The sequence below is a fragment of the Pholcus phalangioides genome, unplaced genomic scaffold (assembly GCF_987345545.1).
Source record: "Pholcus phalangioides strain wild (caught in Gottingen) unplaced genomic scaffold, Ppha-v1.0 ptg000008l_1, whole genome shotgun sequence".
Lineage (NCBI taxonomy): Eukaryota > Metazoa > Arthropoda > Arachnida > Araneae > Pholcidae > Pholcus > Pholcus phalangioides.
In genome coordinates, this window is record NW_028301601.1 from 54,000,623 (window position 1) to 54,017,027 (window position 16,405).

Here is a 16,405-nt window from a genome sequence, read left to right on the forward strand (position 1 = left end):
AATATCTAGAAATTCTGTAGAGATGGCAGTAAGTTCCAGTTTGATTGAAAAATAATAAAAAAAAATCTTGTTTTCAACCTTTAAATTCACATTTACTCAGAAAAATAATAGTTTTTATAGTTAATTAGGCTAATTATAATTTTTTTTATTCTTAAGGAAGGAATAGATACCACTAGAAGGTTAAAATTCTTTTCTGAGGTAGATTATAACTTAGACAAGCTCGATGCATAGACCATGTCAATCATCTTCATCATCTCATGGCTAGTTATCAAATAAAGCGTTAGGTAGCAGCACGTACAATACATGGGTTTTTTTTTTAGTAAAAACAAAGAAGTACTACAAACTAACCCAAACACGTAATAGTTACCGCTGTCGTGGCTACATCTGAAGATGATCAGAAAGAGGGAGCCGGTGAAGCAGCGTGGTTGGTGTTACGCCCCTCTCGCTCTGCGTTTGTGCCTTACCCTTTATTTAATTTTTTACTAGTGTTTCCCTCTTTAAGTACAGTTTTCTTTATTTATTATATTCGTAGGAGTAATTTTATTTAATTTCCTGAAGTGAAGGATCAAGGCTCTTGGTTAGGGCTCTGCCCGTTTCCGGGGTCTAGTTTGACTCCTTCAAATGTGCAGCTATGGCTGTTGAAATAGATACACAGCCAGCGGGCAGTGCAGACAAAGTCTCGTCTACAAGTCATAATTGGAATACTTTATTATCTGATGAAGACATCTTGGACGGTTTTGGTGAGTCCCCTCGCATTTTGCTAACTTTCAAGTTTTCGGGTGCAGAAATTATTCCCAGATCCAGGCCTTTGTGCCTGAAAAAGGATATCTGCTCAAAAATCTCTGTTCCTAAACACATCTCGGAGATTCGATTCACACGCTCAAGTGAGCTGTTAATCTCTACGGAAAATATTCACACTGCGAAAGAGATAAAAAAAATAGATATGATTTTGAACATTCCCGTTAAATCGGTCCTTTTGAAGGATTCGATTACCTCCAAATTTTTGCTAAATATTCCGTGTGATATTGCAGTAGTGGAAATTGCGGAAGAACTGCAATCGGAGGGGTTACAGGTCATCGGTATTCGAAGATTTATAAAAGAAAGAATTCCTTTACAAACTGTTCTGGTAACGATTCTTGGTAGGAACATTCCGCTGGAAATAAAGTTATGGTTCTTGATATTTCGACCACGTAAATTTATTGAGCGTCCTAATCAATGCCTTCGCTGCTGGAGCTACTTTCACCGCTCAAAGTTTTGTAGAGTATCATCTCAGATCTGCAAACGATGCGGCCAAAATCATAACCATGAAACCTGCCAAAACCCTATCTCCTGCATTAACTGTAAGGCTTCCACTCATCTTGCCTCTGATCGTCAGTGCCCTGCTTATGTCTTAGAGTCAAAAGCATATCACTATAAAGCCGAACATCATGTTCCAATAAACATCGCTCGAGAAAGATGTAAAATGAATTCCTCTTCATATGCTGCTCGGACCAGCATTTCCATGTCATCTGACTTCAGTGCTCTCAAGGCTGAGATCAGTTCCCTGGTCCAAGCGGAAGTATCTGCCATCAAAGAAATTGTACTTAAAGATCTGAAAATAAGTCTTCAGGAATCGCTGAATGACTCTATTAGAGCGCTTATTCCCGAAATAGTCAATTCGGTTAACCTAGCTGTACATAAGGTGAATATAATACCGCCACTTAATTCGAATGTAAATATGGACACTTCTGGTCCTTCGACTGCTATCTTCAATCAACCTTTGCCCCCTGAGCATAATGATGATAGTGACTTTTCTCAAGATCCTGAATCGAATAAATTCTATACTTCTCCTGCGGAAAGGGTTAAACAAAGACGATTAGCTAAGAGACTGAAAAATGACTTGGCCTCAAATGTTGGAACCTAGTTTTTCACTTAATTTCATTTTTGTCTCCCCCCCCCCTTTTTTTTCCCCTCTCGTTTAAAGTTTGTTCCTCGTTTGATCTTTTTTCCTTTCTCTCTGTTATCGAGTTTGATAATGGTTTTTCTTTACCTCATTTAGAGCTGACAAGAGTTCAGTATTCTTATTTTTGTGATCAAATCGAGCTTCGTTTGATTTTTTTTCCCCTCCCTTTCCTATTGTGTTTTTCTCGCTTGATATTTCCTTTTTCTCTCCCAAAAATAAGTGTTGTTTTTTTTGTTTTTTTTTTTTCTGTGAATTTGATGCTTTTTCCCTCTCTTCAGTTCAATATATTTTTCTAGTTAATCCTTTCCAAAAAAAAAAAATACTATGAATAATATGAATTTTAGAGTTCTTCAATGGAATGTCCGAGGCATCAAGTCCAAGTCAACCTTTATCAGAAATTTTTGTTTAAACTATGATATGTTATGTTTACAGGAGACTTTTCTGGAACCGAAGGACCATTTTTTTCTTGCTGGTTTTCAGATTTTTAGAAATGATCGACTTCTCCCAGGTGGTGGTTTAGTGACCGCGGTAAATTCATCTCTTTCCTCATCTTTGATATGGAAAATTTCGGACCCCTTTTTTGAAATTATGATTGTTCAAGTTTTTCTAAATAATTTTTCTATGTATGTTGTAAATTTTTATCGTCCTCCAGGTGTTTTCAATATCGCTGCTATTGACAATATTTTCTCATACATCTCTGGGAATTTCATCATAATCGGAGATTCCAACAGTCATCATCCAAACTGGGGAGGACATATTGTATCTCCTGCAGGTACTATGTTATTTAATTGGTATCTTAATCATAACCTTTGTCTAGTTCCTCCATTTTGCCCCACCTTTTATAGCAAGGACTCACAATCTTATATCGACTTATGTTTCTGTAGTCCAGGTCTTTATAGATATATTATCTGGACTCCCTGTGAATCCTTATTCAATAGTGATCATTTGCCAATTAAAATTTCCGTCTCTTTGAATAAACAATTCATATCTCAGGAATTCCGTTACATTAAATGGTCAGCAGTAATGGCAGGTCTCTCTGTCATCCCCGCTACTAACGATTTCGACAGTATCTACAATCATGTTGTTTCCATTGTTAACTCAGCTAGGTACTCTGTGTACCGGAAGAAACAACCTTGGCTTAAGTTGGATAAAGAAGGGCGTATTGCTCTTATCGAAAAAAAACGGGCTTTCCGCTTATTTCGCCGTGTGCCCTCTCAGGCCAACTGGATTAAATATAAAAAATTAGCTTCGGTTTTTCGTCGCCACCTTCGCATTCTACGATTGAAGACTCTGGCTCAAGAACTTCATCCTTTTACTCAGCCCTCAGTTCTCTTTTCTGTCTTGCGTAGACACCGTTATATCGTGGCGAAAACTTGGGATGATTCCCGGCATATTTTCAAGATTGCTAATAATAGTTATGTCGAGCCTCTCGTACAGATCCAACTTTTAAAATTTTACCACTTCTCTTCACCTGGCCGATCTCAAACCGTTACTTTTTATGGTCCTCCTCGTGAGTTCCAGGCTCAGATGGATGCACCGTTCACTCCCACGGAAATTCGTAGAGCCATTTGTTCTGGTCGTTCAACTACCCCTGGTCCAGATGGTGTTCCATTGAAGGTGTACAAACTCCTTCCAAATAAGGGGATTGAATTTCTGAATGCTTTTAATACCCTTTGGTCTTCATCGCTGGTGCCGCCGTCTTTTAAAGAAGGACGTATTATTTTTATTCCAAAGTCAGGAAAACCAACTACTGATCCGAAGAACTTTCGTCCTCTGACCCTTATAAACACTATTAGCAAAATCTTTGAGAGAATCATTCTTTTTAGGATCACCTGGATTGCATTACGATTTGAGCTCTTTCCAAAAAATTTTTATGGTTTTCGACCAAAAACTGGTGCTGAGATTTGCATGAAAGATATGGTGTCCTCTATTTCATATGCCCTCCAAAGGGGCTATACTAGCTACATTATTGCTCTAGATTTGAGAGCTGCTTATGATTCTGTGAGGCATGATTTGCTCATTGCCAAATTAGCCCGCTTGGGCTTTCATGGTAAATTTTTAACTTGGCTCTTTAATTATCTCTCGAACCGTAAACATGTCATTCATTGGAGGGGTTCCATATCTGGTGCCTTTGCTCCCAACTGCGGTCTTTTACAGGGTTCTACCCTCTCCCCAGTACTTTTCACCCTGTTCACATTAGATATAACCTCATATATTAATTCTGACATTAAGTTTTTTATGTATGCTGATGATATTTTCCTTCAGATGAATGCGTTAGATGGGAAGTATGCTGAGTTCAGATTGATGAACACCTTGCCTAACATTCTCAGATGGGCTGAAAATAGTGGATTGTGCATCTCTCTATCCAAATCTCGTTTTTCTATTTTTTCACGGAGACGACCTCCATACTTTCCTTCTTTCAACATTAATGGCGAATCCATTCCGTTTGATCCGTACTTGAAAGTTCTGGGTATTCATCTGGATTGTACTCTCACCTGGAAAAAACAATTATCATCTCTGCGTTCTAAGGGCACTCTATATTTAAACATTTGTCGCTCCATCTCTCACTCATCAAGAAATATTCCTTGCAAGTTCCTCAAACCTGTGCTAATGAGCATCATTGGAGGTACCATTGGTTACGGAGCTGTGGCCTGGTTTAATGCAGCCAAATCTTCTCTCACCAAGATAAACACAATCTATAACTCCTCGATGAGATCTATCTTAGGCCTCCCTACGTCAACTCGCATAGATAAACTCAGAACCATTCTCGCCCTACCCTCCTTTCAGGATTCCATTCTCTTCAGGATTGGGTTATCTTGTATTTCTGCCACAGCCTCTCCCACGCAGGGTCACTCTAACCATATAGATTCGGGTTTTTGTCGCCTCTCGCCATCTTTGGCTAGGAAAATATCACAGTTCAATAATACCATTGGTTTTTCCCACAGGTCCATGCTGCGTCCAATTTATTCTTTTTGGCCGTGGATACCCTCAAATATCTATTTCATATCGGAGGGTCTTAACTTTCAAAAAACTAAGTCTACCATCCCTTATCAAACAATATTCCAAGAGTACATTGAGTCTCTGCCGCTGAATGCTCATGTAATTGCTACGGATGCGTCTAAATCATCTCAAGTGGTTTGTGGAGCTTTCTGTTTGGTTACAAAAGTTATCAAGTCTTGGTTCATTAATAAAGACTCCTCAGTTTTCACTGCGGAGGCCCTTGCTATTACTTTAGGTCTTAGATCCTTCATTCAATCGTCTAATTCTTCAATATTCATATTTACGGATTCCAAATCAGTCATCATGGCTCTCGACAATTTCTCTATTCATTCATCTACGGTGACTCACCTACTGTATGCTCAACTGGTTCATACTAGTTCTTTGGTTAACAGCATATCACTAATCTGGGTCCCAAGTCATTCGGTCATTGCCATTAATGAAACTATTGACAATCATGTTCGTACTGTAGCTTCTACTACTGTTGATCTTCTACCTTCTAGCCTTTATGTAGAGGACATTCGTTCTCTTTACTATCGCCACTTCAAGGAAAATATTCGCAATGCTCTTTTCTTATCTATTCCTGAGTTTAGCTCCTTCTATAACTGCTGCCAGAACTTCTCCCCTTTGTTTTCGAATAGAAGGTTGGAATGTTTATTTTACAAACTTATTTGCAATAGAGCTCCCTTGAACGAATACCTACATCGTATTAAGAAAATGGCTAACCCTCTCTGTCTACAATGCAAGATTCCTGAAACTTCCTCTCACTTTTTGTTTTCTTGTATTAGGTTCTCCCAGGTTCGGTTCTCAACTTTTAATTCTCTTTCTCCACCAGTTAGGTGTTGGTCCGAGTTCTGTTCAGGCAGACCTGAGAACATTATCTGTTGCTTTGAGAGGTTTGTTACCCTTAGTCAACGATTTTCTTGAGTTTTTATTTCTTGTTTTTTTTCTCTCCCCCTCTTTCTTTCTCTCGTTTGGTTTTTTGTCCTTTTCTACCTTGGTTGTTTGGTTTCATTTTTGTTACCACACACTCATCCAGGGACTCCATGTCATCATATCATTTTAAAGCGGCTTAGCACCGTCCCCTAAGCCTGAAGACTTCTTCTCCATCTCATATAACATCTCCATCTGCGTTTGTTTCGTCTGGTTTGTGTTTTTTTTTTTTTTCTTTTTTTCATACCCTTCTGAAGAAGAAGGAGTAATGGAAATTGCTGAAATTTCTATGTGTTCTGTGATTGTTGAAAGCTCTTTCGTTAGTACATTTTTATAACATATTCTATGCTCTTGTGGAAGTTTCTTTCTCTAACAGGGGATGGCCCGAAGGCATAAAGCCCTGTATAATTGAAGAAGAAGAAGAAGAAGAAGAACATCTGAAGATCAAATCCCGGCAACGTAATCAAGATCTAAACTCTTCAGCTGAAAATTTTCGCTTGAAATCAGACGACATGCCATCGGGTAAGAAATTGACAAAAGAAGAGGAGCTCCTGCTTCAAGATTTCAGTCGGAATGTGTCGACGAAGTCTTCGGCTCTCTTCTACGGGAACGCTTTCATCGTGTCCGCCATCCCGATCTGTAAGATATCAATTTACATTATATCGCTTTAATTTTATCCCTAGTTCCTTAGTTATCGGAAATAATCCTCTTTTTAAATCCCATCAATTGTTATTTAAAATATTAGTGGTTTACAATATATGTATTTAAATTCATCTCGATGTGAAATCATTGAGGAGAGATGGGCACTGAAGTAATGTAAATTCGCATAGAAATCATCGGGCTTCCGAAAGTCCTATCCAGGATAAAAAATATTTAATTTGGCGAGTAAATGAAAGATCGAATTCGCCAAATCGCGTGTCCATTCGGTCTCTTGATGGTTGAATCGGCCATTTGATACAGATGTTTTGGAATTTGCATTTTATCACGCTTTAATTTGACTACAGCTTTATGCATCTGATTTGCCAAATTGCTAGAATTGATAAAAAGTCGGGCGAACCCTGTAAAATCCACCTGAAGTAGAGTTTCAGATGAATCGTAAACAGGACTGTCAATAGCATTGTGGGTCCCCTAGCAAAGTGGTTTTGGGGCACCTTTCCCGGCCGAAAGTACCAGCCTGTATCAATATATATATATATGCAGGGCTGGAACTAGAGAGAGGACCAGTGTACTGTATGCCGTTGTTTAGCAGCTATTTTTTATTACCATCTTATTTAGCACAATTTATTAGGGTCACCAGCGGGATTACAGTTGTATCAAATAATATTTGAAAACTTGCCAAGAGGATAATGTTGGCCACATATCAATGTTTTGGCAATGAAAAAGTAAAATATGTACTAGTAATTAACTAGGGCAACTGTCCTAGGCAGCAAACTTTAGGGGGGGGGGCATGAATGTGTGTGAATGAATGCCAGAACTTTGTCACTGGACTTATCCCGTTGCAGAGATCCTCTTCCAGTCCAGCTTTGTAGCAGAATCTGGAACATTTTATTTTGAGTTTATGTTGTAAAAATTTTATATGGTTTTTTTTTATTTTCCCCGGACGCAAGAGAGCCAAGATGCTGATAACAATAGGAATTGAAAATGACGCTAAAATTACAAGGATGGCACATTAACTTGAAAAACATTCCAGTCATTAGTGGAAAACTCCAACAAAGCCAAAACACCAAGTTAAACTATTGCAGATTGGGAGGAGGGGCGTGAAGAAATGCCGATTTGGCAGCAGCCTGGTTTACAGAATCATAGCCATCGATTTCACTCTCAGTGTGTGTTTGTCATTTCTATTATTTCTTTTTAATTCATTTTAGTCCTTTACCATGAATCATCTAAAACATAGTTTCCCAACCTTTTTTGTCCCATCGCCCCCTTCAGAAATTTTTTTCTCCCATCGCCCCCCTCCAACACAATCTAACCATAGGATCCTATGTTATATCCGTAGGTTCTTTCCCTCACCCCTTCTGGAACATTAAATCACACCCCCACCCCAGGCATTAATGTCCACGTTGGGAATCATTGATCTAAAAGATTGCTCTCAAAGCGAGTCCATTTTTAAGTTCTCTAACTGTTTAGTTTGTTTTTATTAAAAAACTGAATTAATCAGAATGGCCCGAGACTTTACCACTGCAGCCCACACATTATGTGCTCTTAGGTGCTCCAGTAGAAAAAACATTCTTTAGTCATTGTCTCATTTGTGTTATAATGTGAAATTTCTGATTCAAAACTTAAATTATACTGTTCAAAACCACATGTACTTGTATTAAGACAAATGGTACGCATCATTTATTGGTGAGGCTGGCAATTGGCAATGAAAAAACTAGCCAAGCCTTGTGGGATTAAAACAAGATTGCCACATCAATCACAACATGAATAGAAATGCCAGGTTACTATTAAAGGAGCTCTAAATTATACTGATTTAAAAAAGTGTGACAAGGTTGTGGAAACAACCATTGCAAGAGAAATAATACATTATCAGATGAACATTACCTACACGAATTAATCGTTATTTTTCTGCATACTGTTGTTTTCTTAAATTGTGGATTCAATTTTTCTAGGGCTTTTCTGGCGCATACATCAAATGGATCCATACCAGTCTGCTATACTATTTGCTGCAGTAACATTAGTGAGCACGTGGCTTGTTGCATATGCTTATAGGAATGTCAAGTTCATCCTTAAACACAAGTATGTTTTCCGAGATTAATGTATATTTTCTTGTATGCCAGGGCTTGATGAATAAAAAAAAAATTTAGGCACTAGTCAAAGTTATTGAGAGCAAAGTACCCATGTGCTCCCCTTCCCGACGATTTATTTTTGATGCAAAAAATATTTTAAAATTGAAATTTCGGAAGAAAATATCTTCGTATGTTATAATTAATTTGTTACGTCTGCTATTTAAAGGCTAAGAACTCAAAATTTCTCTTTAAAAAATTCCTTGTAACCGCAACCCCTAAGTATTTCATGCCTCCTATGAAGGTCAATCCTCTGTGTATGCCTCTGATTTGATTACTCTTAAAGATCGTACATAAGTATACTGAGAAATTAAATTTTCTGGATGTTATGCCAAAACTAATATTTGGGAAGAAAAGTGATTTGTCTCTTCTGGGAATCGAACCCGGGTACCGGGCAAGTGTACTAACCAATACACCAGAGACACACATTTCAATTCCTTATAACACACATTAGCAGTGTGAAGCGCTGAATGGAGACATAGGAGCCTCCCTTAACTACAGCAATTTTTGTCCCAGTTGTCATTTTTGTATTAAGTTTTCTTTCCAAATATTAGTTTCAGCATAGCATGCAGAAAATTCAATTTCTCAGTATATTTCGGGCCAAAAAAAATACCATCTCTTATAAACATGGATAGTTATTAGTAATTAGGGGAAAAACCCTTGCAAAACCCACCAAAAATTACAACTGAAAACTGCACTTACTCACAAGCATACTGTTTGTGAGTAAGGCTTTCTAATGGCGTTACTGCATTGTCATCATCTGTCTATAGGGAAATGCATTAATAAATCTGTATTTAATGCAATTTAGATTATAGGGGTTAGAGAGGGGGAAAAACGCATTTTATGTAAACTCATTATCATAGTAAGATGCAAAATGATCCCCCCCCCCCCAGAATTTTCTGTAACGGGGCTGATGTAATAGTTACATAAATAATTTTCATAGAGATTACTAAGTCTATTATATTTATATAGGGTACAGCATATATAACTTGTTTTACTCATGTTCCAGTATCATAAACCTGAAAAAACCCAGACTTTTGCCAACCCTGTATATATTTGATAAATTAGCATTTCAAACTCTAAATTAAAAAGAAAAGTGAGTAAACGTTAAGAATATATATATAAAATGTAAAAAATCAAATTAATTTCATTTTTTGAAAAATACATTATTTTTATTAACCACGATATGAATGTCATTGAATTTTAAAATTTTGCCTGGAAAAGTGCTTGATTAGTTCTTGAATTTTTTTTACTTTCAAAGAGTATGAACCATGTTTTAAAAGTAGGATTGTAAAACATATCCAGTCTGCATAAACGCTTTATTCATATGCACATTGTTCGTAAATCAAGTATTTATGACAGCACATTCAGCCAATCACTATTGTATTTATGAATAGGAAATGAAAGTTGCGTTGTTGTGAAGCATACAAAATAGACCTGTAGTAAATGTAATTTCTTGATAGTTGTCGATTGAAATTAGAACAAGTTATTGTTCTTATTTTGTGATTTATTATAACTTTACATTTATACTCCAGGATAGCAGTTAAAAGAGAAGACGCAGTGTCTCGTGAGGTCATGAAGAAGCTTGGTGATGATAAAAAGATGTCGAAAAAGGAGAAAGATGAAAGGTGATCTTTTTTTCTCTCCCATATTATTTTAAATTCTTTTCCATTCTAGTTACTTGATTTACCGTCACAGTTCTTTATGGCATTGATTTTTCTTGTTGAATCCTCCATCTTTTGCAATTTTTATTAATTCTTTCTTGATACCTAAAAAAAAATGAATTCACTATTGCGGCCATTCTTAAATTTTTGAGCAGAATCATGGGGTACATATGATAAGGAAATGAGGAAATCAAATTGTGTTTCAATGTGAAATAGCAATCCAGTTATAGAATATAATGAAACCTCTATTTCTTAGAAAATAAAGAGAAAAAAATCCCTTCACTTTGAACACTTATTTAATGTGATTTCCTATTTTATCTCAAAAAGCACTTTTTCAAAACCTTTTTATTTCTTGGGGGCCATAAATGGAATTAGCTTGAGGCTCTCCCCCCCCCCACCCCCCCCTTCAGGATTTAGCGCCCAAGCTTCTAGCAAAGTATAAAATGGGGTCAAACTAAGCGAATTACCGTTTATCCACAGAACAACAACAAAAACCCTTCAATCGCTGTTTCCAGCTATTTTTTCAAAAAAAAAAAAAAGTTGATTCCTTTGATTTATTTTCACAAAAAATTCAATCTGAGTAAATCTGTTTTCACTCCCTATTTTTAACTGATTTGTGATTTATGTATTTTATTTTCCAGCATCTTTAACAGATTTTCAGTCTCTTGTTTTACTTCCAAGTTTTCTATTATTCATTTTCTACTATTCTTTTTCTTGATATGTCATTTCCTTTTACACCATTCACCAGCATGTCTAGTGTTCAATGGAAAATGGTTTCCAGCTGCGCATTAATTAAAATTACTTTGTCTAGACCATGCTCATGTTTTGTTTTTGAAAGGTATTTGATGAAAGATTCCAGCAAAGCTTATATTTAGGCAGACATGCAGAGGTCAACAAAAGTTCACAAAACTTTTCTTTAGGTATGTGATAGACACTCTGATAATGCAAAATGATATGGTAACAAGTAGCATCCCTCACAGCTACAGTGACCATTTTTGTCGCATTATCATATTCTGCATACCAAGGGTAATTGTATTAGATTCCAAAACAGACACAGCTCCAGAGGACTGTGATCGCCCCTTCCAAGATCTGAATACTATGAGAAACATTGGTCTGTATCATAAAATACGAGGTGATCTAACACAAACCTATGAAATAAATTGCCCTAGACCTATCTTTTTTTAACAGTGATCCCATGCAGGCTACAGTGCTTTTAGATAGAGCAGTTACGAATGTGGTTTGTCTAGGTTGTTATTTTCTATGGACACCCAGGTCACAATTTTTCACGGGTCCCTTTATTAAAAAAATACATAATATCCCTTGTGCAATCATGTAAAGGAGCAGGGAAGGCTTGAGACAAAATTCTCACTTGTGCAAGACATCCTTTTGGTGCCTCTGGCATAATAAGCCGCATGAGTAAAATTATCTGGGGGAAACTCATAGATTTTTGTATATTCCTTGAGTAATATGGTGAGAGGTCGAGGCAGATGTAAAGTCTCTGTTGGGAGGGGTATTTTTTTCTCCCCTTACATTATTGTGGATGGGGGAGTGACCATACCATTCTCCCGTATTTTTGGGGCAATTATGGTTTTCTGTCTCTATTGACTTTTTTGAGAAAAATGCCCTGGTTTTTTTCAATTTTTTAGTCCAAGTTTTCTTGAATTTGTTATTTAATCAAAAATATTGATACGAGTACTTATACAAAAAAATCTATATATATTTATATTTATTTATAGGTCTATATCTTAAAATAAAAAATATCTTTGATGAAAGCTTTTTCCCCAAATTTTAAGTCCAAAAAATCAGGGGAGGGGGCATTCCTTATATCCAGTACTTTTGTTAAATTAAGAATTGTCTAAGTTCCCACAGATTTGATTCTGGGTATTGCTGCAATTATGATCTTTTCCGGAACTGCTGTGGTTAATGTTTTTTACCCTTTGAAGATACTTTCTCAGTTCATGAATGGGTTCACTAGAAATTGTAAAATCTTTGTTCTCTGCAATGAGCCCTCAGCTGGCTGAAGATGTTCTGTGATAAAAATTCCCATAATAGTATTTCACACACAGAAGAGTTATTTTTCATTCTTTTTTTGAAATTCCTCCTGAGATAGTTCTGCTGCAGCATCAATTATTTTGTGACGTGTCACAGATTCTGATACATTCTGCTTTGGGATATAAGAATTTCGCAGCATTACGAAAAAAGTACATTAAATTGTTTACATTTATTTTAAGTTTAAATATGTTTCAATTTTATCCAGAGTTTTGAATATGTTGTCACGAATATTTTTTTGTTATATTCATCATGCGTGTGTCAAATATTATCTTATGATTTTTTTACTTCTCTTATTGATTAAAGTCTTTTTCAAAATTATTTCCGTCTCAGGATCCTGTGGAAAAAGAACGAAGTTGCAGATTATGAAGCGACGACATTCTCCATGTTTTACAACAATGCGCTGTACTTAATGATGGTTGTAGTCCTGTCTTTTTACCTCCTTCCAACACTAGCACCGAGCATGTATCCTTTTGATTCAGATTCTTATATCATCACACATTTCTTTCAGTTTTAATTTTTTCTTGGTGGTTTATTTCTGTTGAAGTCGTTTTATTTATTATTTTCTTCTGCATAATTGTTTGTTGTGTTTCTGCTTAAGTATATAATGTTTCATCTTTTTTGTCATTTTTCCCCACAGTGCTGTCCCACTAATTTTTTTCGATTTTGTGCTCTAAAATGAAATGGTTTATCCCCACCTTTAAAATTGGCTCCACCAAATTAAATAAGATTCTGATTTTCTGCTGGTGGGTTCAAATATCTATATTGAAAGCCATATCAGGAAAATTTGTGCTTGGTTAAATAGTTACCATTGTTGCTCATTCCATAGATTAACTTTTTATTATCGCCTCAATACTTATAATGTTATTGCAGCGCCAATTTTTTTTTTAATATATATAGTGGGTGCTCCCTGTTTTTTCATTGTCAGATTAAGAGTTTCACATCTATCAAACTTATTTTAGGATACTGCTGGTTGTCGACCCCAGAAATTCAAAAGTATCATTTGTGTTCATCCATTATTACCATTCTCAATCCAACTGCTTTTCTTCTGCACAAAGCTAGGGCATGCACACTACGTATAAAACTTTTTGCTTTATTCATGTATATTCATTCTTAAGTAGAGGTTGTTGGAACCTACCATCCCCTTTTTTTTAAAAATTACTTTTTAGTATCCTGGAAAAAACAGTATTTTTTCCCCAATCAAACTTCCTAAAGGTACCATTTTCTATTTAAAAAAGTCATTGTCAAATTTTAAGCAAAATTCATGTAATATTCGATACACAATCACAAAAAATTCTATGAATGGAATGTTTTTCTATATTTACAGCACATGCAATGAGTAATGATGCAGGTTATGAACCAAAATTTAAAGGATTGTATAGTATGCTTGTAAGTTACTCAAATTTGCTAATGCACATGTGAATTTTTTTAAATTTCATTTGACATATTATGTATAAAACACTGTAGTTAGACAAATATATGTGATATTATTAGATATAACTTAGATTTTGGTCCATAACCTTAATGATATATAGCAAAATATCATATTAAAATTTTGTCATGTTACAATCAATAGATTTTTATAAATCATGTTTCAAACTCGTGTAAAATGTCAAAAAATAGCATCCTTCATAAAACATGTTTAAAGTTTTTATTCAAGGATTACTTGTATGTAAAAACACAACACTGAAGCAACTTCAGTGCTAAGCGCCATATAAACAAAATACGACCTGCTTTGGAATTACAACAAACAGGGCTTTCATAAAAAATTAAAATCAATATTTTTTTCCAAAATGATAATTTCAACATAGTCGGGATACCTTAACTAAAATTTTCACTATCTCCAAAAGGTTGTGCACCATTTACATTTTCCATGTAATTAAATGCTATAACTTTAAATGATGTCCATTTCTGTTCTTCAGTTTCTTGAAGCAGGTTTTTGAGTTATCAGAATTCACCTGTGTGCATGATGTTTATATTCAATCTGTTCACTTAAATGGTTATCAATAGTTCCCAGCACAAGTAATACAGCAATCTCTCACTTATGTGTTAGTGCAAGGGAACAGGAAAAGAAAAAAAAAAGACATAAGTGAGAGAGGCATTATTTACCGATATCTTGAAATGGGAGTGCATAAAATAGTCTTATAACTGAGAGAAACGTACAAGTGAGAGGGTATATAAGTGGGAGATCACTATTTGATTATATGGGAAAAAATGTTGATCATCATATCACCAATTAGTATATTAAAAACAGTTAAAAAAAGGTTTCTTTTCTTTTCCCATTCTTCAGTTTTATTAGCTTTATCTGTCTTTGACACTTGAGATTTTATTTAAATTTTGGAGATTCCATGCTATTTTGAAGTAAAACTTTTGGATTTAGCATACAGTCCTGAGTCGTTCTCACATAATAATTTGTCATAAGATCATATATTTTGTACAGATGGAACTCATTGTCAAAGAGATTCCATTAATTCCTTTCTGTTCGAAATGTGTAATTTGTTGATTTGATTTTAATTTATTAATTTGATTACTTGTAATCAAGATTATAAGTATTCATATATTTACAACTCTGTGTAGATATGAGTAATCACAGGATATGAAAAGCATTCTGCCCTCTTCTGTTAACTTAGCTATTCTCTAGACTCCGTTCTCTGAAATGTCCCTCTCTCTCTCCATTTTTTTCCTTCTGGGAATAACAGCCAATAGCTCCCCTCAAAATGTCAACTACTCACCACTTGACAATCTTTCGCTATAAACAGTGATGATTTCTCTCACGTTCATCTTTCTTCCGCTGTTCAGAACATATGGCATCAAATACTGCAAAGGGAAGCTTGAAACTCCCCCCAAAAGGCTATGGTCATTCGCAAGGCCAAGCTCTTACCATTTCCAATTTCCTGCAGGTACAGAGTTACCGATGGTGAAATGGCATTTGAAAATGTTCTCGTTATTATCTTTTTCACAAGTGGCCAACATTTATTGTGTTATCTATTTTAAAATTAATGATGCCATTTTAATTAGTAGGAACTTCAAACATTGAAACGATGAGATTTATTGATGACAGCTCACACCCAGAACTGTTGTGCAAGACAACTTTCTCTCTACCATACAATGAATCATCTGTGAGAAACAGATTGCTTCTGGAAGATTGTATTTCTGTTAGTGGGGGGGGGGGGTTGGTATTTATCTAGTTAAATAATGACTGGATGTGTGATTGTTTTAAAAATATTTTATCTCTTGGTATCATTAAATCTCGAGATATTATTTATTGAAAGACTTTAAATGTGGATAATAATTAATTCTTATATTATATTCTATGTACTTTATACATTTGTCATACATCATTGATATCTCTCTCTCAATGCAGATTAATTTCTTTAACTTTTTCCTCTCTCATCAGTAATTATGTTTTATCAGTTGGTGTTGCTGGTGGTCTCTTGGCTCTGTTCTCCACAAGCTCAAATTAAGAAGACCCGCGCCAAATTTAAACTCCATTTTTCTACTGTGTTTCGTAATAAAAAAAAAAAACTGGGAAAAGAGAAGATTTGTGTGTGGTGGTTCTTGAAATGCATTTGTGTTATAAGTGTTTTAATGTGAATTTTTTTTGTGCTTTCTATAGTATAGACATTTCGGAATCACTGTTTTTGTAACTAACATCTATTATTTAAAATGACACATAATTAACTTGATGATTAAGAGGGAAGCATACATGGGAATATAGAACCTTATGCTGTGGTGTGTAGTGATTCCCTGCTTTGTTGTTCCTTCCAGAGGATTGTCTGCAGTCCCTGGGATCACATACACTTGAGGTCATTGACCTGACTCTTGGGGGTCGATTGCATGAAATCCCACTGCATCATGACATAAATATGTTGTAAACAAGGGCTTGGCAATAAAAAATTGATATTGCACCTAGAATTTTCTATGTGTGATAACTCTTAGTTGGAGTCTGCGACCAAAACAAAATTTTTCGAATTTATGTTAGCATGGAAAGGAGGGTAAATAAGTTCTGGAAAAGTTTAAATGTTATTTTTGTTATT

At 35.5% G+C, this 16,405-nt stretch overlaps 1 protein-coding gene across 1 annotated transcript; it reads left to right on the forward strand.

The window, feature by feature from the left end:
• The first annotated feature begins 357 nt into the window (after positions 1-357).
• On the forward strand, positions 358-15,907 carry LOC149084522 (translocon-associated protein subunit gamma). Its single transcript, XM_089234928.1, has 6 exons — positions 358-380; positions 6,306-6,511; positions 8,482-8,608; positions 10,191-10,283; positions 12,702-12,833; positions 15,766-15,907. The coding sequence occupies exons 2-6, from the start codon at positions 6,385-6,387 to the stop codon at positions 15,830-15,832; spliced, it is 546 nt and encodes a 181-aa protein (XP_089091054.1). The 5' UTR covers positions 358-380; positions 6,306-6,384; the 3' UTR covers positions 15,833-15,907.
• The last annotated feature ends 498 nt before the right edge of the window (positions 15,908-16,405 follow it).

Coding starts and splice junctions, on each gene's coding strand:
- LOC149084522 (XM_089234928.1), top strand. CDS start 6,385: ATGCCATCGGGTAAGAAATTGACAAAAGAAGAGGAGCTCCTGCTTCAA. Junction 6,512..8,481: donor CGTGTCCGCCATCCCGATCT/GTAAGATATCAA, acceptor CAATTTTTCTAG/GGCTTTTCTGGCGCATACAT. Junction 8,609..10,190: donor AAGTTCATCCTTAAACACAA/GTATGTTTTCCG, acceptor TTTATACTCCAG/GATAGCAGTTAAAAGAGAAG.